Raw genomic sequence first — 25298 nt, forward strand, 5'->3', positions numbered from 1 at the left:
TTTGCAAAGGGTGCTTCCATTGGAAAATCTTAAAGACAATGGGAAACTCTGAAGGGCACCAAGGCCAACACCAGGGGCAATGGAGGGCATGGCCTGTGTGTAATTTCAGGCCTGGTTTGATGAGAGTGGTGTTTTCTCTTCTCCATCCATAGGTCACTGGGGAGATGACGACTGGGATGCCAAATCTCAGAGTAGTGAATCATCTGTCAGTAGCAGCAGCTGGTTGAAAGGAAGGAGACCTCCTAATAGGGTAAGAGACATTTTCAAATTGTTTCCAAGCTCAGTTATCTACTGTAGCCTTTTGCATTTTATGCTTGACAGTGTTGACGCCAAGTATCAGTGCTAACCCGGAAAAGTGTTTACGATGGTCCTTGAGTTTCTAAAGATGCAGGTTCTTTTTTTTAATCCATCACTGGTATTTATTAGTTAATCTCAACATTCAATCACATTCAATTCCTCACAGAGTTGTGTTGCAGTTTTTGGTGGGAGGCGGTGCTGAAAAATATTTTCAATCAAAATACTTTGTTCACAAATTTGTACTAACATACAGACTTATTCAGATTAACCCTCTGATAAAGTGGAGCTATCTCATTTGTGTAGCAGGCGTACATATGTCTTGCTGACAGAGGAGCCGGGTGACTAGTGGAACCTTCCTGCGTTTTTTTTCTTTTCTCGAATTCCTTGGGTTACTCCCACATTTAAGGGTTTTAACAAATAAACCTAAATCCTTTGTTCATTTCAGGGAACTAATGGTATGAGTAACATTGGTCAGAAGGAGTCCAACCATTGGATAAGTAAACTGAAGAGGCTGATGGACCAAGGTTACCGCCAAGACGAAGCAGAGATGGCGCTACGCAAACACAACATGAACTTTGATAGTGCCCTAAGTAAGTAGTAATGGCTTGTAGGAAGTCCCTACTTCTTTTATATCCTCATAAAGTTTGTTAAAAAAAATTAATTAATTTTAAAGAAAGATTTAATCATCTATCCAGGCATGTCACTTCATAGCTGATTACCTCCATATTTTCTCCTCATTATTTAGAAATAAAAGAAAAATGAAAAGCATGGCGGTTTCCTCTGTTTGACATTTCACAAAAAGAAAAGAGTTGCTTATTTGTGTTCCTTTATCTCTTCCCCAAGCTTTGGATATGTGTTTGAAGCTCTTGATGTATTCTTCACATGTAAAAATGTTTTGTCAAGGAGTAGGGAAGTGATCTCATTTTGTGAGAGAAATTTAACCTGAAATTGTAAAATGCTTTTTTCTTTAAACTGTCAGGAATGTGTGAAACTCAAATGTGGTATTTTCCTTTTTATTGTGTCATTTGAATTAACAGTGGAACTGAGACAGATGTCTGAATCCAAGTCCGGAGATCTCGTCCGTGAAATGGGATCTATGATGCTGGGCGGGGATAACCACACTGACGGCCCCAAGCCATTCGGAATGGGCGATGGCCCCTTGCCGCCCCCTTCCCCAATGTCAAATCCGGGTATGATGAACAACGCCATGCCTCCCAAGCCAGGCTTTGGCAATATCGGACGAGGCGGCTTCCCACCGAACCAGCAACAGCAACGCTTTGGTGGCATGCCACAGCAGCAGCAGCAACAGCAGCAGGGCTTTGCCCCACCGTTTGCTCCGCCAAACCAGCCCATCCGTGGGCCGTTCAACCCACAGATGATGCAGCAACAACAGCAGCAGCAGCAGCAGTCACAACAGCAAGCGCAGAACTTCTTGCAGTTGGCTGTCCAGGCTGGTTTGATTAATCAGAAACTGCTTCAGCAGCCTTTGACTCACCAACAGGTAAGTTATTGCTGTTGGATGGTTGAGTTATCTCTCTCTCTTGGAAGGGCATTTTTGTTTTCATCAGATGATTTCTTTGCTGGGTTTGTGTTTGGTGTAAAACAGGCCTGGAAATTTCATCTTTGAGAGGGCAAGGCAACTGTGGCCTCCATGTGTTATTTCAAGGCTGTTGTACTACGTAAAATTTCTAACCGCTGATGCATTTCCAATAAGCCTACAAATGCATTTCCAATAAGCATGCACACATAATTCGCCGAACAAAAACAAATACTGTTAAAAAATAGCATCACAGTAGCCTAACAAATCTCCTTGTTTTTGTATGGTAGAAGGGACTTTGTTTTCTGTTAAATGTCCAAGTGAAAACACATTAATACGGAAGGACTGTATTCTTGTATTGCAGATCATGGTACTGTTACAGGGCATCCAGCAGCAGACACAGCAGCTATACCAAGCCCAACAGCAGCAGAATAGCTCTGGTAAGATCAACATCCATCAACAGCCAGATATAGTGCAACGTCTGTTTGCTCTGCAGCAGCAACTAAGCCAGTCCGGTGGTGGTGGACCCAATCAGCGTGGTATGCCCCGTCACCCATTCCCTCGTGGTAAAGTTCACAGCGACTCCGAAGTGTTCCCAAACAGTGAAGGAGGCGGCAACAATGGAGAGTTTGGAGTGAAGGAGCCACAGCAGTCACGTCTGTCGCAGTTCTTTCAGCAGCGTCAGTCGTTGGGCAGCGCCGTTGGCAAACCATCCAGCGATCTGTTCCCAAATCCTGGACGGAATGACTCCATGGCATCCATCTCAGACGTGTCATCCCGAAGTGATGGATGGTCCCGCAGCAACTCACCGACCCAAACTGATAGCCTGCCCCACAGTGCCGACTCCACCTTCTCTGATTCAGGCTGGAACTTCCCTGTATCCAACAGTGAGATTGACCTACTGGAGTTCAAACCAGGTGTGCCCTGGAAACCCCGCACCAAAGATGTCGCAAATGACCCCCATGCCACCCCGGGAAGTGTCAACAACGACCTTCTGAACAGCTCCAGCCTGACTGTGGGCATGAACACCCGTATGAACCGTAACGATCGCGGCGGCCCACGAGACGACATCTCTGGCATCCTGATCAAGCCGATGAAACCGCCGCCATCCAACGCCAACTGGTCGGGGCGGCGGCGGCAACAACAGCGGCAACCCTAACTTCAAGAAGTCCAGCTGGAATTACCACGACCAGGTGTCTGGCTTCTCCCAGCCCACCTCCGCTCCTAACTGGAATGTGCCTTCTAATCAGCGTCCTCCACGTCCTCCACCAGGCTTAGCTGATCAACCGCGGAATGCTGACTGGCCGACATCGTCTTCCCACAATGCCCCAGGCCGCTCCTGGGACCGTTCCAATAGTACCTCAGGTTGGTCAATATTAATTCTACTTCTACGGCCGTATACTATTAAGACAGTAGAAAAGTCTCCTTTTGTAAACTTCAAACTAGCACTAACTGTTTATCCAAATTTTCCCAACTGAACAACTGCGAGAAGTTGGCTTTTGGAAACATTAGTTCTTTGATGTCTTGATTTAAGAACACAAAATATGAAAGTGTTAATGTGTTTAAATCCCTGCCAAACATGTTTTACTGTTGTGTTTGCTGTTTTTCTCAAAAACTTTTATCCCCAATTGGAACTTGTTTTTACACATTTGTTGTGTAGTGTGTTTATTTGAAAGTGGAGGAAATGAACAAGTATTCTTTTATTAATAACTGTTGGTTTGGGGTGGTTTTTTTTGTCCATTTTAGGAGCTTGGTCTGGAAGTGACGGCCCTAGTAATTGGTTGGTGCTAAGAAATCTGACCCCACAGGTGAGTCCCAAACATTTTCACCATGGTGCAATTATCCTAAAGAGGTTCACCCTGGTTTTGGGGGTGTGATTGGCAGCATATTGCACCACAGCACCTTGTAATCCATTACATGGTGCTATGTAAAGGAAAATGGTCTCATACTTAAAAAGCATAGCCCGGCCACATACCTGGCATAACAAAAATGTTGGAGTGCCGTGGGCGTCACTGACGTTGAGTACATGTACTATAAGAAGCCACTGTTATTTACGTTGCTTTTGGAAATGCAACATTTTGCCACTGACATGATGACATACTTTATTATTATTATGACATTCAGGGCCCAATTTCATAAAGCCTGTTGGCACAAATACCTGCTAAGCACAGAAAGATGTTGCTTAGTAGAAACGGTTTACCAGCCAAAATTACATTTAGTTTACATTGTTGTGACTGGTGTCCCACTCAAATTTTTCTTAGCAAAGAAATTTGTCAAACAGTATTTTCTAGCTTCTAAAAATTTGACCCAGGTATGCAGTTACCTCAGAGAGGTGTAATTTTGGTGGATTATGATACATAAGTTTGATGTTTAATTCTAGATTGATGGATCCACCTTGCGCCTGCTGTGCCTACAACACGGCCCTCTAGAGCATTTCCACATGAACCTCTCGCAGGGCACTGCCATCATTGCCTACAAGACCCGCGACGAAGCAGTCAAGGCCCAACGCAGCCTCAACAACTGCGTCCTCAGCAATACCACGATCATCGCCGACTTCGCCACAAGTGCCGACATCGCTCGCAGCCGTAGCCAATCGCAGTCCGGCGGCAGCAAGTTCTCCGGTGTGAGTGGCGGCGGGGTCAGCGGAAGCAGCTCCGGCGGTCTGAGCGGCATCCCAAGCTTTGGGATGAAGGAGAATCGTGGTGGCACTGGGCAGTGGAATGGAACCAGCGCCACCAGTCTGCCAAGCCTCACTGGGAACCCCATGTGGTCGACTAGCACTTCAACCACCTCCATGCCATGGAGCGGAGGAGAGACTGAGACCACTGGAGCCGGCGGGCCATCCTCACTCAGCTATCTCCCTGGAGATCTGCTCGGTGAAGGGACCATGTGAGAGGTCACATTCTTATTAAGCTGAGTTTTATATTTTCATTTTGTGCAAAAGGAAAACCACACACTAACACACACATAACGTTCAGGAAATACTGACTTTCTGGAAAGTGAAGGTCGGAAGTTTGTTATTTTTGTTTTGCATCAGATAGTTCTATTGGATATGCCAGAAAGAGATGTTTATAATTGAAATGTAGTCTTAAAAACTTTACAGTGTTTATCCTTAGCTTTGGTACACAAAGATAAAAGGATAAGTTAATTAATGCCAAATGTATCTGCTTTTTACTTGTGTTTTAATGATTTGAAATCTTCTACTCATAATTTTTTGTAAATATTTGTGTATGCATCTCTCTGCCAAGACTCCAGCTATTAAAATGCTCAAGGACTTATTTCAGACAAATATATTTTAGAGGTTTAGTGAGCGGGTGAGATAGAGTGGGAGAGATAGAGTGAGAGTGTTTTTTTGAAGAAACTTCATATGCCACGTTTGTCCATCAGAACTAGTGCAAGTATCGTTTAACTGACCAAATGGACAATGCGTTTATCAAAAAAACAATAAGCCTCGTTGATTCGAGCAAAAGAGGGGTGAGGGTATTAGCCAGCTCTATGAAGTGACAATCCCACTCCACCCCAACACAACAGTGTACTTTTAACTCATTAAAAAAAAAAAAAAACAATGTGGAGAAAAAAAAAGAAGAAGAAAAGAAGTGCCCTCCCCTCGGCAATATGACAGGAGATGTAATGGCCGTGTGTGCTTGTGTGGATCCAGAAGTCGCCATTTCGAGTGTGTCTCGCCAGGATTTCCCACGGAGGAACAGTTCACTTGTTGAAACAAAATGGCCTCCAGCCAGGCTCTTATGGAGAAAAAGGACTCCCACGTGTCAAACTGAACCCAATTAATGAATCCCCCAAAGTTGCTTTTCAAGACTACAGCATCGGAGTGATCTCCTTGTGAAGATTGACAATGATCTGATGGTCATTCTATACGGTTTCCTGAAAATGTGCAATGGAAATATATCTTTCTAAACTGTTTTTTTTTCTCTTGTTTTTTTGTTGGACTCGGGCGCCAGCCACGTGCGGGTTTTGTGTTAAAAGAAAAAAATAAGTATTTGTTTTTGGCGTCTTCTGTGTATAAGGAGCTGTGGATTCAATCAAGATGGAGTCTCAGAGGAGGATTAATTGTGCTATTCGATGCTGTGGAGTGCAACTAAAGATAAACTTTGTATTGGAAATGCACTTGGATGTTGTGACACCAAGCTGCCCAAAGGACTTCGAGTGGTAAAGCTACAGCTGAAAATGCTTCTGGAGAAGCAGAAAGAAAGAGACGAGGAAGGAGGGGGGGACTATAAACGATTGTGCTCCAAATGATGTGACAAATCATCGTTGCTTGAAAGTGAATGTCGACAAAATGAACGAAAGGATAGCAAATTGATAAGCGTCGCTCTTCTCACATAAGAGACGATAGTTGTTTTCTAAAAATGATCCTGTAGAGGGGGATGGAAACCTTTTGGAAGTGAGCAGTTAACAACCGCCCCCCCCCCCCCTGGATTTGGAATGGTGCCGCACAAACAAAACAAGATTTGGTTAACTGGTTCATTTGTAGCATCCAAAGTGCAATTTCAACGCTTGTGTTTTTGATTATTCGCACTGGACGTGATCGAAGACGATTTTAAAAACAAACAAGTTTGTGGAACCGAACCCGCCATCAGTGTACCACAGAAAAATGACTGAAAACTGGAACGAAAACACTTATGAGTGCGGAGAGGGCAAGATCAATTTCTTAGGATTGGAGAGTGAGAACTACCCCCCCCCCCCTTTAACAAGACGCCCCCCGTTTTGGCTGAAGGTCTACTGAAATCGGCATGACTGTCTTTCATCATCTTATAGATAATTTAAGTGTGTACCATTGAAATTTCGCGAAGAGAGAAAAAAACAAAAAGGACAATGTACATTATGTATTTTGAATACTGCACTATTGTATGCCTGTCTGTTAAAGCGGATGGCTTTTTTGTTTTGTTTTTTGGTTGTTCTGTTTATGTGACAAGAAAAGTAAAACTGATGCTGACAACGCAGATGAGAAACTTTTCTAAACCGTCAATTCTTTGTACAGAAGCATCCATTGGTAAAAGCTGCACAAGTTTTCTGAATAATTGTATTTCATAGTGCCTATCCTTTATCACATGATACATGTATAAATAAGTAAGAACTTAATTACTAAAAAACTTTGTAAATATATTGAAAAAAAAAAAAAAAAAAAATCCAGCCAAAAAATAAAACACATTACAAAATAACCACCAGTTTTTTGCAAATATGCAAGTTGATAGGGTTTGTGCAAGGTAATGTATTAAATGAAAGTGAAATGAAAAAAATAACAAAAAATCTTACAAAAAAATCATAAAAATACTATAAAAAAAAACTCAATGAAAAGAAAATTGACACTTAACAGGGTCTTTGAGTGATCCTATTTGTGTATGGGAAAAAGTTTTTATTTTTTGCATATTTTTGTTGGAACAGTTGCTGTGTGTGCAAATATCGGAGTTAGATCTCCCAAATCAGAACTCAATACAGTGCTTTTAATTTTTTTTTTCAGAAGATATTTTTTATTAATCATTGGTGCGAGCAAGAATTTCTGGGTGATTCATGAAATATTTTAAAGGTTTTTTTTTGTTTTGTTATTTTGTTGTTGTTGTGAACAAAGACGATCAAGTCAGATTGAGGAAAGGTGTTTTTTATAAGGAGAGGGAGGTTTCAAGAAGTTATATAGATTGGGAAAACTTGAAGCAGCGTTAGTTTAGAAAAACTGCCGTTGTGTAAAAATGCCCAAGTTTTTCAAAACAATGAGTCGATTCTATTTCAGTAACTAAAAACAAAAGAAAGGACAAAATTGCTTGGTTTCTCTGATAGTTTAATTACCTTTGCCAAAATTAAACAATGGATTCTGAAACCAAGCTAGGGAGGTTAACAATGTTTTGATACCCTTCGCAAATGCTGTTCTTTTACCGTAACAAATTTGCTTCAGAAAGTCCTAATTTATAGCTGATTGAAATAACTCCTGTATGTACCTTTATTATGGAGCTACCATCTTGTCTTTCACCCATTTCAAATCGATATCGCCAAACCGAGGCTAGAGGGGAATACTAACATGGCCCCTTTTTTGCAAGACAAAAAAAAGTATCCATTATATACAGGACAATGAGGGTAGCACCATGATCAAGAAACAAGGCTAGGCTTAAATGCGCTGTTAAAAAAAGACAACTCTCTACACACAGTAGAAGCTTGTTGTACTGCAGACCAGGGATATTCATCTCAACCGAAAAGCAGAAATAGTTTACATCGGGGATATCATTATGCCCAAACAAGAAAATCAACAAACCTTGAAATAATCACCCAAAAGTGTGAAGTTGCTTTATGTGTGTGTCCACTTGTCTGTTTTTAACAGCACTATTATGGCTGAAAGAATTGCATCCCATATTGTGGATTGAGAAAAGTAGGGTTGTGACAAGACTGTTTCACTGGCAATTTCTATCAATTTCTGTCAAATTTATAGCGGAATTGTTTCACAAGACTTGTTCAATTGTGAAAAAAAAGGGAACAAATTGAAAATTTTCTTTAATACAATTTGTTTCAGATTATAGATCATTATTTGTTAGAGAATGCCAGTTGAATTCTAAACAAAAAACCTCCCGACACTATGCATTGGCATCATTGTCAGACATCACTGGCCAAATACTATGTGTACAAGATGTGAAAATGGGTTAATCGTTATAACTGCAATAACTTCATTCTCAGTTTCGGGAAATAATGTCAGTCTTTCCATTTTGGGAGGGGAGTTTTTTTTTGTTTTTTTTATAAAAAAAAATACAGTAACTTGTTATGAAATCATGTAATATGAGTAGTTTTTCAACTCACCTTCATATAGTATCTAAATTTAACCTCCTACAAAAGTAATATTTCATACTTACATGTTACCCCCCCCCCCCCCCCCTCCCTTGATAACATTGTGGATTCAGTTACGGTATATTATTCAGTTTAAGATGTATTCGGTTTTTGTGTTTGTCCTTCATTCTTTAACCTTCAGGTATAATTCTAAACAATATTTTAAAACTGATATTTTGTCTGGGGTGAAGATCTGAAGAAATGAATAGGGTTCTCGGCTGGTCTAATCAGAACAAAAATTGAAAAAATTTTAAACCACGCCTATAGGCAATGCCAACTTTGCAGGGCCCAATTTCATAGAGCTGTTCAGCAGAAGATGGTGTTTAGTATGTTTTTGTCTGCTTAGCAAAACTAGTAACCCAATCATCAACACTATACATTACATGGAACGTTTGGCTAGTAAACTATCTGCTATGCAACATTTTCTGTGCGAAGCACTTCTTTTTGCCAAACAGCTTTAAGCTAGTGAGCCCTGGGGTCGATAGTCCTAACTTAGGACTAATCCTACGAGTTTTTAAAAAGCTAAGGCCTATCCTAAGTTAGGAGATAAGACTAGTCCTCAACTCCTTGTGACATCCACCCTAATTGATCTAGATTGTCTTAGTCATTGTTGTCTCTCTCAGTACTCACAATTATCAAGAGAGAAGTCAGTTGTTCCTTTATCAAGAGACATTTGGCTGCCATGTTCATTTCTTCAAATAGAATCAGCAATTCTTTGTGATTCTGTAGCATCTTATCAGACAGGGGTGTGAACTACTGGATTTGAGACTTACTTTGCTCAAAGAGGGGCTCAAAGGTCAAGTTCAGTTTTTTTGAACCACTCATGTACAAGTCTCTAACCTCTCGTTAAAATGGTGTAAAATGCCACTGTGTGTGGTACCCTTTATGTGATACTTTTGTTAAAAGCAAAACATGTTTGATGACATCACCTTTCAATGGTCTGTACATTTGTGTACAGAGAATGTTCAGTTCATTCCTGAGTTCTGATGATAGTCAAGCTAAACGACGCTGAATTTGAAATCTGGTGCAGAAATTCCTCTTTTGAATGTAAAGACCAGAAAGAGTATCAAATAAATTGATATTTTACAACATTTGAGCATGAGGCTTGAGACTTTTTCCACACTTTCATGAGGTCTCTAGCTATTGGAAAATGAGAGCATCACGAAACTTGATTCGACTGAGAGCCCTTTTAAATCTGATATTTGTTTGTGTCCTGGTTTTTATTTTCAATGGTTTTTATTTTCATCATGAGCCAGGACATCCTTGGTTCTTGCAACCATTTCTTAATTTCTCTCTTTCTTGTTTTGTTTTTCCTCACTTCTACTACAAACTGGATTCTGGCACAATTTGTACAGGGTTTGAAGGGGGTTTAAGGTCACAATGCAAATAAACTTTTATACCTTTAATATTGACTTAAACAAACAACTTTATAGACAAACTGCGTTAGAACTTAAGAAGAAAATAACTGAACATGTTTTGCTTAATTCAAATTTAATATAACAGTGTAATGAAATAATTTAAAGAAATATTCTAAATCATGTATATTATTATTCACCAGTTGTGAAATTATGAACACGATCAGCCAATAATGGTTAAGTGGGAGGGGGTTTAGAAATCATTGGCCTTTCCTCCTATTTCCATCCTAATTGAAGGAATGAATTTGTATGATATCTGAATGCAAATATATATAAATATATATATATATGTATGCTGCCAATTGTCAACTTACCATTTTTCGTAAAATGACAGCCCCTATTTAGTTTCGTATTAATACCAAAGGGCAAATTTTGTGCTATGTATTGGGGGAAATGGTTTGATAGACTTTACATTAACATTTAAAATATAATGTAGCGTGATTTTTCTACTGGCTTGGAAATGAGTATCTGAAATCAGAAGTTGTTTTTAAAACTAAAATAACCGTGCTTTGTACAAATGCTTGATCTAGTTATTAATTGTCTGTCTGTTTTGGGTTGTTGTTTTTTTTGCGTTTTTATTTGTGTGCAAGAGTGAGTTTTTATTCCTCATTCTCTGTGAGACTGAAAAGCAACTAAATTTTGTTTTGTTAGCATAAGGACCATTTCAGAAAAGGAAAAAGAAATTTAAAGATAAAAAATGTATAACTAAATGAATATGTTACGGCACCTGTGCAGTACTCTATTGGTTTCTTTAAAGAAAAACGCAATTTAACGCATTCCTCTGTTAATATGATCATGCAACTCCCTTTTGTGCAGTTTTTTTTCTTTTGTTTTGGGGGTCTTTTTTCCCCAGCTTTTAGGGGTTAAAAGAATATGCAAAAATGGTATTTTGTGCTTGAACAGGTTACTCTCTCAAATCTGATGATTATGTATAATTGGTTAACATTTTAAAAAGCTAATCCACATACTATCATTAGAATTTTGTTTCGGTTTTCTCAGGGTTAGTAAAAGGAAAACCAATTTTTTTTTATCAATATTATTGTTGCGTATACTCCATGTGATTATTGGTTTTATGTTAAGCCTACTAGTACATGCACCACTTGTGCAGTGTTACCGAGTTCTGAACTCTCTTGTACAGTTAAACAGAAAAGAAAAAAATAGTAGTACAAAAAAAAGATGAGAAATGTGGGAGTTAACAACTGAAACAATCAACAATGCCAGTGCTGCCAATTAATTAAACTGTCGTACATTAAACTGCCATGATAAACAAAAGGAGGGTGAATAATTTACTTATATATGATGTTATAACAAATGATACACTATCAATGTAAACCACTGTGCTGTTTGAACTACATGTTCTATACTGTCTGGCCCACTTCTGGGGCCAATTTCATAGAGCTGCTTAAGCAAAAACATTCGCTTAAGCACGAAAATAGCTTGCTTATGGTAACATGTTACTGGCCAAAATTTCATGCCATATATAGCTTTTGACTGGTATTTAGCTGTGTTTACTTAGCATAACAATTGAGTGGAGTCTTGGCCGGTAATCTGATTTTATTAGGCAAGGATTGTTTTGCTTAAGCACAATTTTGTGCTTAAGCAGCTCTATGAAATTGGGCTCAAAGGTCTCTTCCCCTGTGTATACAACATTGAGTAGTAACAAATAATTATTTGAAATTGTATTTATCAGAAATCTTGATCTGACCTTAGTAGCAGATGAAACTAAAATCACAGGGTTTTGAACATGATGCTCAAGGAGGCATTTGCTACAACACTCTTTTATTTTTATGTTGTGATTCTAGCTTGCTCTCTCGCAAATTGAGGAGTTTTTTTATTCCATTTGGTACGTCCACATTATTTGAGTAATCAAACATATTTAAGAGAGCTCTGTCACATGATTTTTCTTTTGTATTTATTCCAAAAATTTAAGATATAACCGTTTGCAAAACAACAAATAATTTTTTCTCCCAAATTTATGACTGTGAAATGTTGTGGTAACTTATATATATATATCTATATATAAAACATTATATGAAAACAAAACTGTATTTATTGTGGTTAGAGATTGATAATTAATGCAGTAAGGTTGCTTTCTTTGTGTTCCTTTTTACTTCTGTTTTTTTTTAAAGTCACAGCTCATTGTTTATTGTTTGACTTTCAGACTGAGATGTGAGAAGTTTTTAAAGATTGTGCCTGCTTTTAGAGTTTGATGCCTAGAAAGGATTGGGCAGGGGTGGGGAGGTTTTTTTCAGGGGCGGAGTTTAGGGTAGGTTCAGGAAGGCAGACAGTATTCATCATTCCGTAGTGTACTATTGTGCCAAGTAGGAAGTAACGTTGAGAAACCTTACAAGAGTTTAAATTCCTGATACGTAAGTTTTTGGTTTGATTTTTTGAAATGCCAAGAAAAGAAGTATGTTTTTGAAATAATAATTGTCTGTCCTGTGTGCATCTACATTTGCTTCTTGTTTCTTCGATAAATAGTATATTTGATTCTATTCTGAAAATAATGAGATTTTTTGTTTCTTTTTGGATATAACCACACTGAGTTTTGAGAGAATATTTATGGATGTATTTTTTGGCTTTTAATGTTTGGTTGTTTTTTGCGGACACGCCCAAGTTCCGTTTATGATCTATTTGTTTAATAATTGTATTGATGTACATTAACATAACAAAGCACCATTGTACGGGTGGTTGTAATTAATACTTCAGATTTCTCTTCCAAGAATGGTTTAATGAAGGAAAAAAAATACAAAAAAATAACTAAAAAAACAAAAAAAAACTTAAAAGTATTACGAATACTATTATGTGTGTGAGTTCACTTGTTGGGAAGCTTTTTATTTACATTTGTGATAAGCATTAATAGGTTATTTACTCTTTGAAAAAAAAATGTTTGACAGAAAAAGAAAATGAAAAAAAAAAGGAAAAAAACGTAGAAAAAGGTGATGATGGGAGGGATGGGCTGTTTTTAAGCCAAGGAGTGTGTGTCCGCTGGTCCCGTTTGTAAATGTATGTCACATTGTATTAAACTGATATGTTATGATGACTATAATATTGTAATAATGCTGTACTACTACTTACTTAGCAAGGCAATAGAAAACAGAAACCCTTGATTGATTTGTTATCTTTATATTGTGTATATGGCTTTAAAGTCCCACTTTGTTCTTGTCAAATAGTCGGGACCTATTTTTTGTTTGTTGGTTTGGGTTTTTGTTACGATGTGAGAGGTGTTACTCGCCCTTGTCCTGCCTTTAGCAGCTGTTCAATTCTTTTGCAACAAGATTTATCAAATGGCCTTAATTCATGACTTACAACTTATTCTGTTCGTTTGAACCAAATTATTGTCAGTTAATTAACAAGTGTTATTATGTGTTTTGTAATACAATGCATTCCACACTGAAACATAATAATAACCTAAGTTACACAAATTTAAACATAGATTTAAAATCAGAGCCTGTATTTCTTTGAAAAATTTTATCATTTCAGCATAACTTAAAATAGTAATAATAAAAAGTAACAAAAAAATAATTTTAATATAAAAACAAATCATAAATGAAACAGGAACATTTAAAAGGTGCTATCTTAATTCAAAAGAAAGACATGTTTTCACTCACAGCGACTCAACTTTGAGATATTTCCATGCCAGTCGTCAACAAAAGTTTGTTTCAGTCCTTCAAATTAATCAGCCCCATGGGAATTATTTTTTTTTTTTACATTTTATTTTTGCAGCTGCAAAACTGTTAAACTGCATGGACACTGCAACTAAAGAAAAAACATTACTGGCTGTGCTATTTTTTATTTTAAACTATATTGTGAGTAGCTGTAAGATTATCAAACATTAATGAACATATAAAGCCAAAGCAGTGTTTACAATAAAGGGCCTTTTTACAAGAAAAAACAAAACTAAAATCATGAATTCCTTATACTTTTATTGTAAAACAATTTTTTCTTTGTACCTTGTTTTCAACTGGATATTGGTTCAGTGTGGTGTGTTACAAGCAAATAATCAGCATGGAGTTTTAACACTTTTAAGAAAAAACCTTATGAACCGAGAAAAAAAAAGTAATAACATTTATCGTTGAATATTTCAGACCATGAATCACATTATTGCTACAATCTGGAATTTTGTTGTCATTTTGTAAAAAAAAAAAAAAAAAAAAAAAAAAATGTATATATATATAAAAACAAAAAAAGAAGAAAAAAAATGTGAAAAGATGATTTTTTTAAAATATTAAAGAGCTGTAAACTGTGCAACTTTAATTTTCCACTTGTTACTTGTCAGCTATGCATGATGGGATTGATAATTTGTAACGTGTAGTTGACGCTGTGCAATGCAGGGTCCTGTCTATTCCCAATGTGGGTTTAATACAGGGAGAATTACTGGTATTCTTAAAAACCAAACAGTATAAATAATTATAAAAAAAAACAATGAAAAACAAAATACAAAAAAATTAAAAAATTAAAAAAAAATCTTCAAAAGAAAAAACAAAACTATAAAAAGTATTAAAAAATAAAAGAAAAAAAAATTATAAAAAGTAAAATATGCAAAAAAAAATTAAACATTTTTGAGAAGTCAAGTGCATTGTTCTTTGCCTTCATTATAAGAGCAGTGTAAACAAGTATAATAAATTCCTGAGTGACGTAGAAATATGCTGTGTGGTCAAATTAAAAAAAAATTATAATAGTTGAAACTTTTTTGTGGATGTATCCGTTATCCGTTTGCAAGATTTCAAGTTGTACTTATTCCAATGGAAGTTTGGCAGAGAATTTGAACGATGGGGAATATGGTATGTACATGTATACATCATTGTGACAGCAGCCACAATTCCACCTGGAGGACACAAACAGGTTCCATGTGCAAGGAAAGTACCACAAATGGGCAATTGGGGAAGTCTTGGTTTGGAGATTAAAGTGTGGACTGTGGAGTAGTCAGGATTCAATATTTAAAAGAAAAGGATTTCTACAAATGGTTATTTCTTTATAAAACAAATATTTTCTTGACAATGGAGCATTAGAGCTGGGATGCAGTGTTATAAAACTTAACATAGTTTATTTTTTCTGCCAGTATTGTGTTGTAGTTTGTTATGCTATAGGTTAATGTTCACCCACCAGTTATTGACAGGTTTTGGTTTTTCAGTGCGTGCTTTCTCTCAGTCAGAAGACAAAAAATAAGAACCAGCAAAACTTTTTATGGATAAATAATGGTAATTAAAACAAAAACACATGTCACAGTGTATTGCTGCTACTAACTTGCCAAACCAAGTGTTTGTATATATACTTCATTTATTAATCAGTCACTCATTTAACAACTTTTTGAAATGGTGAATCGCTGAAGCTATGTACAACTGTGCCTGTAGAATTACATTAGAAGACCCAATTGTCTTGTCAAAATTGGTTTCCCAAAACAAACGAAGGGTGGGGTGTTGTTAATTGCGTGAATTAGTTCACAGGGAATTTTAAATTGGTTCTGTTTGTCGTTATATTTATCAGTTTAAAAGCATAATATTGCACAAACATTTCTTATATCCTTTCAAAACTGTCAACGTGTGCAAATGATTGTATTTTTTAAAATGATGAGGCGTTAAGCAGAACAACTGAGGGAAAACCAAAACATGTAGTGCCTACTGTGTATGCCATGATCTTGACCTTGTGTCATGCTATAACCGTTATTGTCAGCCGTGTTTTGTTAGAATACAAACAAATAATAATAATTATTTAAAAAAAATCTGAGGTTACCTATCAGTACTTGATACAGATCATGGTTGAAATACAGAAAGCAACATAACACTTGTATATATTATAAATATATTTACCTCTGTGACTTCTATACTTCTGCATAAACACTGAGATATGAGCATTTCCTATCAGCCCGTATTTGACACCTACCGAAGTCATACATTATTAAGAAATAATTGTCTAATTAAACTAACGTTATACAACTTCCATTTGATTGTGCAAAACAAAAGAAGACTTTAGCCTTGTTAAGTATCGATTTTTGACAGAAAAAGCAAGTATTATTGTACATGGTTTAAAATAAATAAGTTCTATTCTTAAAAAAAAATCATTAAAAAAAACATTTAAAATTGTACTATGTGAGGTGCATTTGTGTTTCACAATGCGATGCACGCATAATGTAGTGTTTATGATTACAAATTGAATCAACAATATGACATTGTCCTTTTTGGGACTCCACTGGAGTAAAGAAATGTGGAGCAAACCAAGTTGAGCCGAGGGTTGCTTTTTTCGATTCCATCAGATTGGTTTAGGATTAAGCCTTTGAATAGAATGGATTAAGACTAAAGCCTCAAAGATTAGTTAGCAGTTGTTATCGATTATTATAAAGTGCTTCCAAATATTGTGTCAATTTGAGACCATTTAATCTTTGACTGTGTGGCTCGGCTACCGAAACAATGATCAAATGCCCGTTTCTGGTGTATTAATATTTCACAAAGACTGATTTTAATATTGTGTTGGTGTTGTTGATCTTAAAGGGTTAATGATGCCACTCAACATTGGTATAATATTGACTGCATTGTGGGAGTGTACTGACTGACAATTCAGTATTTTGTGTCAGGAATGACGGCATATGAAATACAACCAAAACCAGTGTCTTCCCATGATGTTAACAATCACTTACTAAATTCAAAGTTACATTCATATTAACAACAAAGAACGAAAGGGGAAAAATATGTGCAACTAGTTTTCAATGTTTAAGCAAATAACTTATATTTAACGGCAAGCATTTTGCCAGACTTGGATCATGGTTTTTTTTTCAATTAGAAATATAGAAGAAATATTATACCATTTTATGAAATGTGACTTGTGTCAGTCCTTTGTCTTTTTCGACCAGAAACCACATTGTTTTCTTTCCATGGCTCGAGTCAGTAATAATGAGAGCAAGAGGCAAGTCTAGTTACATCAATACAATGTAATTTGTACGTGGATAACAGGCGCATTTGGTGTGTGTGCTTTATAATAGGACCTCGTGAACTCAGAGACAATACTTATCGTTTCCACAAAAACTGTGTCATTATTTGTGTCCTTGTCCTTCAATTATTTTTTGTTTTATCATTTTAAAGGGGAGTTTAACATCAAAGAAAAAAGCCGTTGACAGTTGTTTCTGTATGCTAGTGTGTGCATTATAAATACAATTTGACCTCCCCCTTTTTTTTAGCAATGCATTTAATTGATCCAGCCAATTTCACCCATTTATTTTGTTTGTTGAAAGCTTTTGGTGCAAAGGTGGTAAATATCTCTTCACATAGTGAAAGTTTGGGAAATCAACATTACTTTAAGGCGATCTTTCTTAAGAATTCATACACTGAAACAGTCAGCACATCTTTTCTTTGATTTTCAACTCTGTTTTGAATTCAGACATTTTAATCACTGTAGGATCAACAAGACTTGACTTGGTGATCCATGTTCTTGGATTAGGCGAGGGCCCAATTTCATAGAGCTGCCTTGCAGAACAAAGCGCTTTAACATTTGTCTGCTTAGCAGGAATGAGCAGGATACCACTCTTAAATTATTCACACAAAATGGTATGTTGGCTGGTAATCTTTTTCTGATAAGCAAGATTTTGTTGTGCTCCATGAAATTGGGCCAAGATAATGAGTTGTTGCCATGGTGAAGCAGTTCAAACACCAATACTACAATATGTAGTCTTGATTGGTGGCGCTGTTTTATATTTAATATTCACCGGAAGAGGGCTGTGCACAAACGATGGGTGATGCAGGGTAAAAAAACATTTTCATGCTCCTTCGCTGCGCTCATACATATGAAAAACAGTTCCACACTAATGACTGACAATAACACAAGGTACAATACTATTCATTGTTTTGTTTCATCAGGTTTATTAAAGCATGGCAATGTGCTGTTGGGGAGGACTTCTATTCAGTTGATGATATCATAATATGAGGGCTGGTGAAACATGTTCTGCTTGGTCATGCCACTTCACATCCAAAATATCATTAGTAACAACACAAATTGTGTTGCCTTTTGATACCAAAGATGACACTGGATCTTTTAATTTGTAGTTGTTTTGAATTAATTGTTGTTTTTAGTCATAGTTGTTTTTAGTTGCTGATTATAGTCAAGGGCAAATTACTGCAGAAGATCACAGATTTTGCAGTTTTGCCCGAAATTGCAAAGAAATTCAGTCCCTCATTCATTAGACAATAATTTGAGGGTGAAACAAATGCAAAACATCATGCTTTTTGTGTGATTTTAGTATCGTAGGAGGTCCTATTTTCAAGGCTCTGTGTGCGATGTTATGCAGACGACTCTTTTTTTGTAATAGCGCCCTCACTTGTTTAACTAGTACTATCCGGTGATTTTTTTAACAGCGCCCTCACTTGGTTTAAAATATTTAAACGATTTCTTTTTAAATAGCGCCTTCGCGTGTTTTAAAATGGTTATTTTGACGACTTCTCTTAACAGCGCCCTCAACGCGCTTACGCAAAATAAAACCTTTTTTGGTAAAAGCGCCCTCAATTATTTATAAAAGTGAGGGGTTTTTTGCCGAGTTTGTCATAACTTCCATATAAAATTCCTCCGTTTTTGATGTCTCTTGCAGCAAAAATATTCCCTTATCCAACAGACATGGACAGAATTCGTCGGTAAATAAAGGAGGTTGGTGATCCAAAACTATTGACAAGGTCTACGTCGACGGAAAAGCAATAGTTCGGTCTTTCACTCGGGTGATGGTGAGTAAAAAGTAACGTTAAAGTTGCCTTAACCAGTTGCAGTATTACATTTGACTCGATGTTTAAATTAATAATAATATTAATTATTAGCGTTGCCGTTGCCGTTGCCGTTGTTGTGAAAGATGCCCAATCTGTCCGCAACCTTTTACAGTTACTAGCTATCTTTTTCTAGAAACTATAAGGCTCCCCTGTGAGCCTTATTATAGGGGTCTCATTAGGGCCTCCTTAATTTAATTAACGCTATCGTCATTGTACGTTAGCCAGCCAGAACTGAAGTTTCCTGTGTACTGATACTGTACACCTAAAGCTTTCCCCACCCTACTCAATATACGTTCATAATGCTTGTATTTCGTTTTTGTTGAGTGAAATTAAAAAACATCGTCAAAAAATACAATTTTTTGCTCGGTACTCACTGTTGTTTTCCTGCCCCATCGCACGTTTTTTGACTTCTCAATAATGCTCAACGCTTTATCTTTTGGTCACTCGACCACCAAGCGCGTACACCAGCCTACTCGCCGAACTGCCAAGCCACGACCGAGTTGGACTAAACCATTCTGTGAAAGGGGTGTTATAAACCCGTGTGGCAGTGCGTGCGCTGTTTGTTTACAATAATAGTCGCCGTTCACGCATAAAGCGCCCACGCACTGCCGCACAGGCACCCCTCTCACAGAATGGTTTAGTCCGACTTGGCCGCGGCTCGGCAGTTCGTTGATTTACATGTAGTAGTAGGCTGCATAATGAGAAGGCAAAAGACGTGCGATGCGGCAGAAAAACAACAGTGAGTACCGAGCAGAAAATTGTATTTTTTCATGATGTTTTTTAATTTATTTTTTTTGCTGTTGGTTCGTGTTTCACTGTGATTGACAGGGCTGTGTGTGAAGAATACTACATTGACAAAAGATTAACTAAGTAATTAGAATAGCAAAGTCATACACTCATTGCACATTCTTGAATTGTTAAAACTATTTAATGGCCCCCCAGATTAAAAATTCTGATTTAGATCAAAATCCATACCCCAAAAAGTATTTTTTTATAATTATGTATTGTTCATTTTTATGCAGAAATAACCAGCCCATACCAGCTTATGGTGTCAAATTTGCTGATACAGCGTTACCATAGAAACCATGGCTTAATCCTCGGTGATGAGATGGGACTTCGTAAAAAAGGTCAGGTTGGTAAACATCTAGCTTTGATACAAAAATTGTTTTGTATAGTTTGTTTTTCATCCTTGCACTGATGTGTATTTAAGTACACTTTGTATTAAAATCACTGTACTATCCTGATTTCTGTGAAAAAAATCCACAGGCAATACACTTGGATTCGAATCCACGATCTTTGTATTGCTAGAGCAGAAGCTTACCAACTACACTGGTCACCAAGCTAACCCAGTGGCTAGAGACAGCTTGAGTCTTCAGTAGTGGGTACCGCAATGATTTAATAGCACTGAATATACAGTGCTTAAAAGACAAAATTAAATTATATTCTTCATCCAAGATGCAAAAATTAACATCTTTCAAATAACTTGTTTTCTTAATAGACTGTTGGCCTTTTGACGTACCTGTTTGGTTCAGGAGAAACTCAGGGTCGGTTCTTAGTCGTCAGCCCTCGGTCTGTGATGGGAAACTGGAGAGATGAGTTTAAAAGGTTTAAACTAAATTTCTTATTTCAACAAAAACCAAGGCATTGTTAACATCAGGCGTCTTAGGGCACCAATGAAATGACCAGGGGACATGGAGGCAATCACCTTCGTTGCCTCCGTGAAGTATCAGGCCTTGGCTATGGGCAAGGAGCTGCAACGATGGTTCCCTTTCTCATGGCCTTTTTTTTTTACTGTGAGCCAAATTCCACACTTGTTTCATCAAAGGTACAATCCCATTACCTTCCTACAGTGTCATGGCCGAGTTGTGAAGAGCATTGGACTCATGCTCTGCTGTTTCTGATCGCGAGTATGGGTTCAAGTCCCTGTCGTGACGCTTGTGTCCTTTTATAAGCAAGTATTTAATCATTATTGCTTCATCCTTCAGATGGGACTTCAAGCTGTAGGTCCTGTATGGAGGACGGGACGGGATGGGACTGCCAAGTTTCTTCCGAGGGGTGACGGTGAGCTTCTGTGATGTTGATGATGGAGATTTAAAGAAACTCACACGCTACGTTGTGGCATATCCTTTTTAATCATGCTTAGGTTTTTGGTTGTTTGTTTGTTTAGATGATCTTCCCTTCAAGGGAACTCAGCAAACTCCCTCGAGGGGGATATGAATATATGAATTGCACAAATCAAGATATTGTGATTCAGTAACTAGACAACACTACATACTTCTAGTCATTGTGAAATCAGTGGTTAGCTTTGTAGGATTCGAACCTACAACCTCATGATTGCAAGTCAGGTGTGACGTGTCGTGGCCGAGCAGATAAGAACACCAAACTCGGCTCTGGCGATTCTTTTCAGTTGAGTGTGGATTTGAGTCCTATTGTGACACTTGTGTCCTTAAGCGCGATGCTTAACCATTATTGCTGTGTCCTTCAGATGAGATATAAAGCCTTTGGTCTTGTGTGTTGTGTAATGCGCGATAAGAACCCAGTGCACTTAGCGAAAAGAGAAAAGAGAATGGGTTTACCCCGATGTTCCTGGTTTTACTTGCTGCATTTTGCGCCACAGCACAGGTTTTGTTTATGAGTTTTGATGCAAGATTCCTTAACTGAAATTCACGTATGATGGTGATGTCTCAGAGACTGTTGATGAAACAACGACCCTCATTGATGCCAAGGAAGACACATCAGAGGTAAATAATCAATAATTCCATTCATGTATGAGCATAAAAGGGAGGGTATACATTTGGTAGTCAATTCTTAAAGTATTGGAATGACATCGTGTTGGAAGCCTACAGCAGCTTTTGATAATATAAAGCTTCAGCATTTTTGAAAACATTTCACTTTGAAGTATGTGGTTATGTTTTAAAAAGATAGAAGTTTTTATGACCCAATAATTGTAATCTAAGAAGCGGTACTGTCAGTAACGCTCCTCAGGTTGTTCCTTCCTATTAAGTGAATCACATCACTTCCAAAGCCCTTTATGGCCAATCTCCTGTCTATATATGGTCTTCTACATGTAGATAGATTTATTCCGGCCTGTTCGTCCTCTTTGTTCTGCTGGCTAATCCCTACTGACACAAACATTTTTCCTTTAAAGTCACCTGGAAATAGAATTTTCTTTCTTTCAAACATAAGAGTATATGCTCACGAACAATAAAACATTTTTTTTAGTAATTGTTTGTCACGATTTGTATGTTTAAAAAATATATAAAGTTATTTGTGACGTCAATCGAGGCAGACTTTGCCTGCAATGCGTATACTAAACACGCGTGCAAAGTACATGTACGTCCAAGTCGTGAGTTGGTACATTTCAAAAAGTGTTTTTCTGCATTCAGCAGCAATACACCTGGTCGGTATTGCCGGAAAAAAAAATTTTTTTTTTTGAAACGTTCAAATTCACGACTTGGTCCGTACATGTACTTTGCAATTGTGTTTACTCTATGCATTACAGGCAAAGTCTGCCTCGATTGACGTCATGAACAGCGCCCTCTCGGGTCGGGGTCTACTCTTAAATTTGTAAATAACATAAGAACTGATTTTTTATAATCTTAGTTAACTGTTTATTCACATTCCACTCATCAAAACACATATATTATTAGTGACAAAAGCTTTATTTTGAAAAAATACCACTTCCAGGTGACTTTAAATTCTATGGTCAATGAGTCGATATGAAACAACTCATGTATTTGTTGAATTATTTTCTGCAGGGGCAGACTCTGCTGGATATGAAGGCTTCGAATCCCGACGCTGTGGTTGTGTCAACGAGATGGCTACAAGATTGTATCTCAAAACAGAGTCACATCAGTAAAGAGAATTATAAACTATAAAAGTTTATTCTTATTAAACAGAGACTTACTGGTCCAAAATGCGTGGGAATTTTGTCCTTGATCAAAACATCATTTGATTAAGTTTGATTCTCATTGTTCATTTTGGATAAATTTCTTTCTTGCCAAATACAGTCTGTAAAAAAGTGGGCCCTCAGCGTGCAAGTGTCTGATCCAACTTACATCTTTTCCATTTTAAGTTTGTGCAATGAATAGGGAGACTGTCAAAATAGGGTTAGATAGCTCAGTTGATAAAGTGCCGGCACATTAATCCGGAGGTCGATGGTTCAAATCTTAGTCTAGTCACTTCAATGTCTCTGTATGGAACTAGCTTTAAAAAACATGTTTTTCAGTCACCATCATAGATCTTTCTTTCAGTGTGTAACATAGTTTTTGTTCATAAATTTTGTGTACACATATCTTTGTAAGGGTAAGATCCTTTAAAGACACTGGACACAATTGGTGATTATCAAAGACCAGTCTTCTCACTTTGTGTATCTCAACATATGCATAAAATAACAAACCTGTGAAAATTTGAGCTCAATTGGTCGTTGAAGTTGCAAGATAATAGTGAAAGAAAAAACAACCTTGTCACATGAATTTGTGTGCTTTCAGATGCTTGATTTCGAGATCTCAAATTCTAAATCTCAAAATCAAATTCATGGAAAATTACTTCCTACTTGAAAACTACACCACTTCAGAGGGAGCCGTTTCCTATACTATTACTAATTTCAGGCATGGTCCTTCATGGAGGCAACAAAGGTGATTGCCTCAATGGCCCTTAGTCATTGCCTTGGTGCCCTTGAAATGTTCCAATAGACATTTACAATTTCTTCATTTCCCAATTTTCCTTTATCAAAGAGAAAAGCCTCGGTGCCCTTGCCCTTTCAAAAACCAGACATATAGGCCTAAAATATTGTCGTGGACAAGTGCTCAAGTGCGTCTGACTTAAATTCTGATTGCCGACTCATTGGAGTGTTGGGTTTTCTGGTCATGACGCTTACGTCATTGAGCAAGGCAATGTCCATTATTGCTTCTCTTCACCCAGGTGTATAAAAGGGAACCTGAAAGGGCTTAGAGGGTATTATTTTTTATTAACCGCTTAGCGCAAATATAAGAAGGTTGGGGTTGTACACTTCCCATTGAGTTGAGAAAGTTTGGGGAACGGTCCAAGTGTGCCCCGTGAACAGAGTTATGCATGTTGTAAAGTTCGCTGATCTAGCTACTATGAGGACCAAATATTATCACTAATATGAAAATTCAATTAGCGTATATAACTCCATACAATAAGCAACCATCAAGATAAGTCTATCGGTCCCCTGTGAAAAATACAGAAGAAAAAAAAACTGAACAACTTGTTTGTACCTTAAAGCATTTATTGTTTATCCTTACCTTATCTGTTGTTTTTTACTTATTTACTTTTAATTTTTTTTTTTATTATTCACTATTGGTTGTATAATTATCTGCTTTTATTATTGCTTTGTGTACTATATTATGTTAAATCTATATTAATTTTATTGTGTACCCCAGATGTGGGGCAACAGATCTACGGATCATAGGATGTATTTGCTTTTGTTGTCCCTTGCCCATCTCGTGGTATAGTGTCAATGTATTTTGTTTTGTACTGTTATGGCAAATAAAATAATAATAATAATAATAATTTGCAGTATGTTAATGTTGTTTTGTCAAAGTTTCTATGAACAAGAATCATTCAGCATTTTGTGTAATGCCAGTGAAGGGATTAATTTGTATCTTAAAGGCATATACATTATTGCATTAGTAGAAAATGTTATAAATGTTCATAGTTTATTACTTTGCTAGTGGCTATTCATATAATGGCGCATTGTTTTTGATTGATATATTGACTAGGCAGAGAAAATAGCAGGTGAAGATCCCAGATGCATCATTGCTTATTTGAATTGCCACAAGCAAGTAATAAACCAAGATTCACCTTGTGTTTATGTTTCACTTAGCATGATAACCCAATTACAAAATGTACACATTTAAAACTAAGAACATTTTTAACTTTTTCTTTTAAAGATACATTATAATTTAATTTTATGGGGGAATGTTTTTATGGAAATAAATTCATATTCTACTTATAAGATATTCTTATCATGTTCACTTTGTGTACATTTTCTATTGCTTTAAATATTGATTTGACCCTATCACAACATTTTCTTTCACTGGAGAGAAGTTTTCTAATACAGAGCCTAAAACGCGTATATTTTAATTGACTTAAGACAGAACCCCCAGTTCGCCCCCTCTTTCCTCCGTCAGCCTCGCCTCCATCATCGATATTATTTGCATTAAGAGCCCAGCAGTTGTTCACTTTTTCAGTTTGAGCATGGTCTGAGGTACAGAGAAATTAAAACCTTTCAGATTAGTTCAATACCTCCCAATATAGGCCTACCTCCCATTGTTTTTGCTAAAATCTACTACTGCCCCCCCCCCCCCCCCCTCGCCCCTGGATCTAGGCAAACCGAAATGTCTTGCACGTTCCATTATTCAATGGGGGTGCTCATTTAGGGTTGAAACATCTCGAGGCTCCTTCTTCCCCAATACTTGCTCAAAAACTCTCAAAAACAGTTTCGAAAGTCCACTGTTA

The 25298-nt window shown here is 37.1% G+C and overlaps 2 protein-coding genes across 6 annotated transcripts in view; both read left to right on the forward strand.

Annotated features, from left to right (window-relative positions):
• Window positions 1-17074, forward strand: part of LOC139944617 (uncharacterized) — a 43037-nt gene extending 25963 nt beyond the window's left edge. Inside the window, 7 exon segments of the mRNA XM_071941676.1 lie at window positions 153-250; window positions 743-887; window positions 1335-1798; window positions 2199-2960; window positions 2962-3199; window positions 3581-3642; window positions 4215-17074. Of these exon segments, the coding sequence (XP_071797777.1) occupies window positions 153-250; window positions 743-887; window positions 1335-1798; window positions 2199-2960; window positions 2962-3199; window positions 3581-3642; window positions 4215-4727 (2282 nt within the window). The 3' untranslated portion in view covers window positions 4728-17074.
• A 1503-nt stretch (window positions 17075-18577) lies between these two features.
• Window positions 18578-24772, forward strand: LOC139944010 (chromodomain-helicase-DNA-binding protein 1-like). 5 transcript variants are annotated; one of them, XM_071940938.1, is made up of 6 exons: window positions 18578-18776; window positions 19838-19947; window positions 20314-20420; window positions 20801-20934; window positions 21483-21556; window positions 22574-24772. In XM_071940938.1, exons 4-6 carry the CDS (start codon window positions 20844-20846, stop codon window positions 22691-22693), a joined length of 285 nt encoding a protein of 94 aa, XP_071797039.1. In that variant the 5' UTR covers window positions 18578-18776; window positions 19838-19947; window positions 20314-20420; window positions 20801-20843; the 3' UTR covers window positions 22694-24772. The 5 variants fall into 5 exon arrangements, with proteins under 5 accessions (XP_071797039.1, XP_071797038.1, XP_071797042.1 ...); XM_071940937.1 differs by having other exon boundaries at window positions 19838-19942; XM_071940941.1 differs by having other exon boundaries at window positions 19838-19942; window positions 22580-24772.
• The last annotated feature ends 526 nt before the right edge of the window (window positions 24773-25298 follow it).

The sequence above is a fragment of the Asterias amurensis genome, chromosome 11, assembly GCF_032118995.1.
Source record: "Asterias amurensis chromosome 11, ASM3211899v1".
Classification (NCBI taxonomy): Eukaryota; Metazoa; Echinodermata; class Asteroidea; order Forcipulatida; family Asteriidae; genus Asterias; species Asterias amurensis.

What these genes read in the sequence shown, in the direction of transcription:
- LOC139944010 (XM_071940938.1), top strand. Translation starts at nt 20,844, where the DNA reads ATGGGACTGCCAAGTTTCTTCCGAGGGGTGACGGTGAGCTTCTGTGAT. An exon ending in ACTCACACGCTACGTTGTGG is followed by an intron (nt 20,935 to 21,482) that starts CATATCCTTTTT and finishes AACTGAAATTCA; the next exon opens with CGTATGATGGTGATGTCTCA. An exon ending in CCAAGGAAGACACATCAGAG is followed by an intron (nt 21,557 to 22,573) that starts GTAAATAATCAA and finishes TATTTTCTGCAG; the next exon opens with GGGCAGACTCTGCTGGATAT.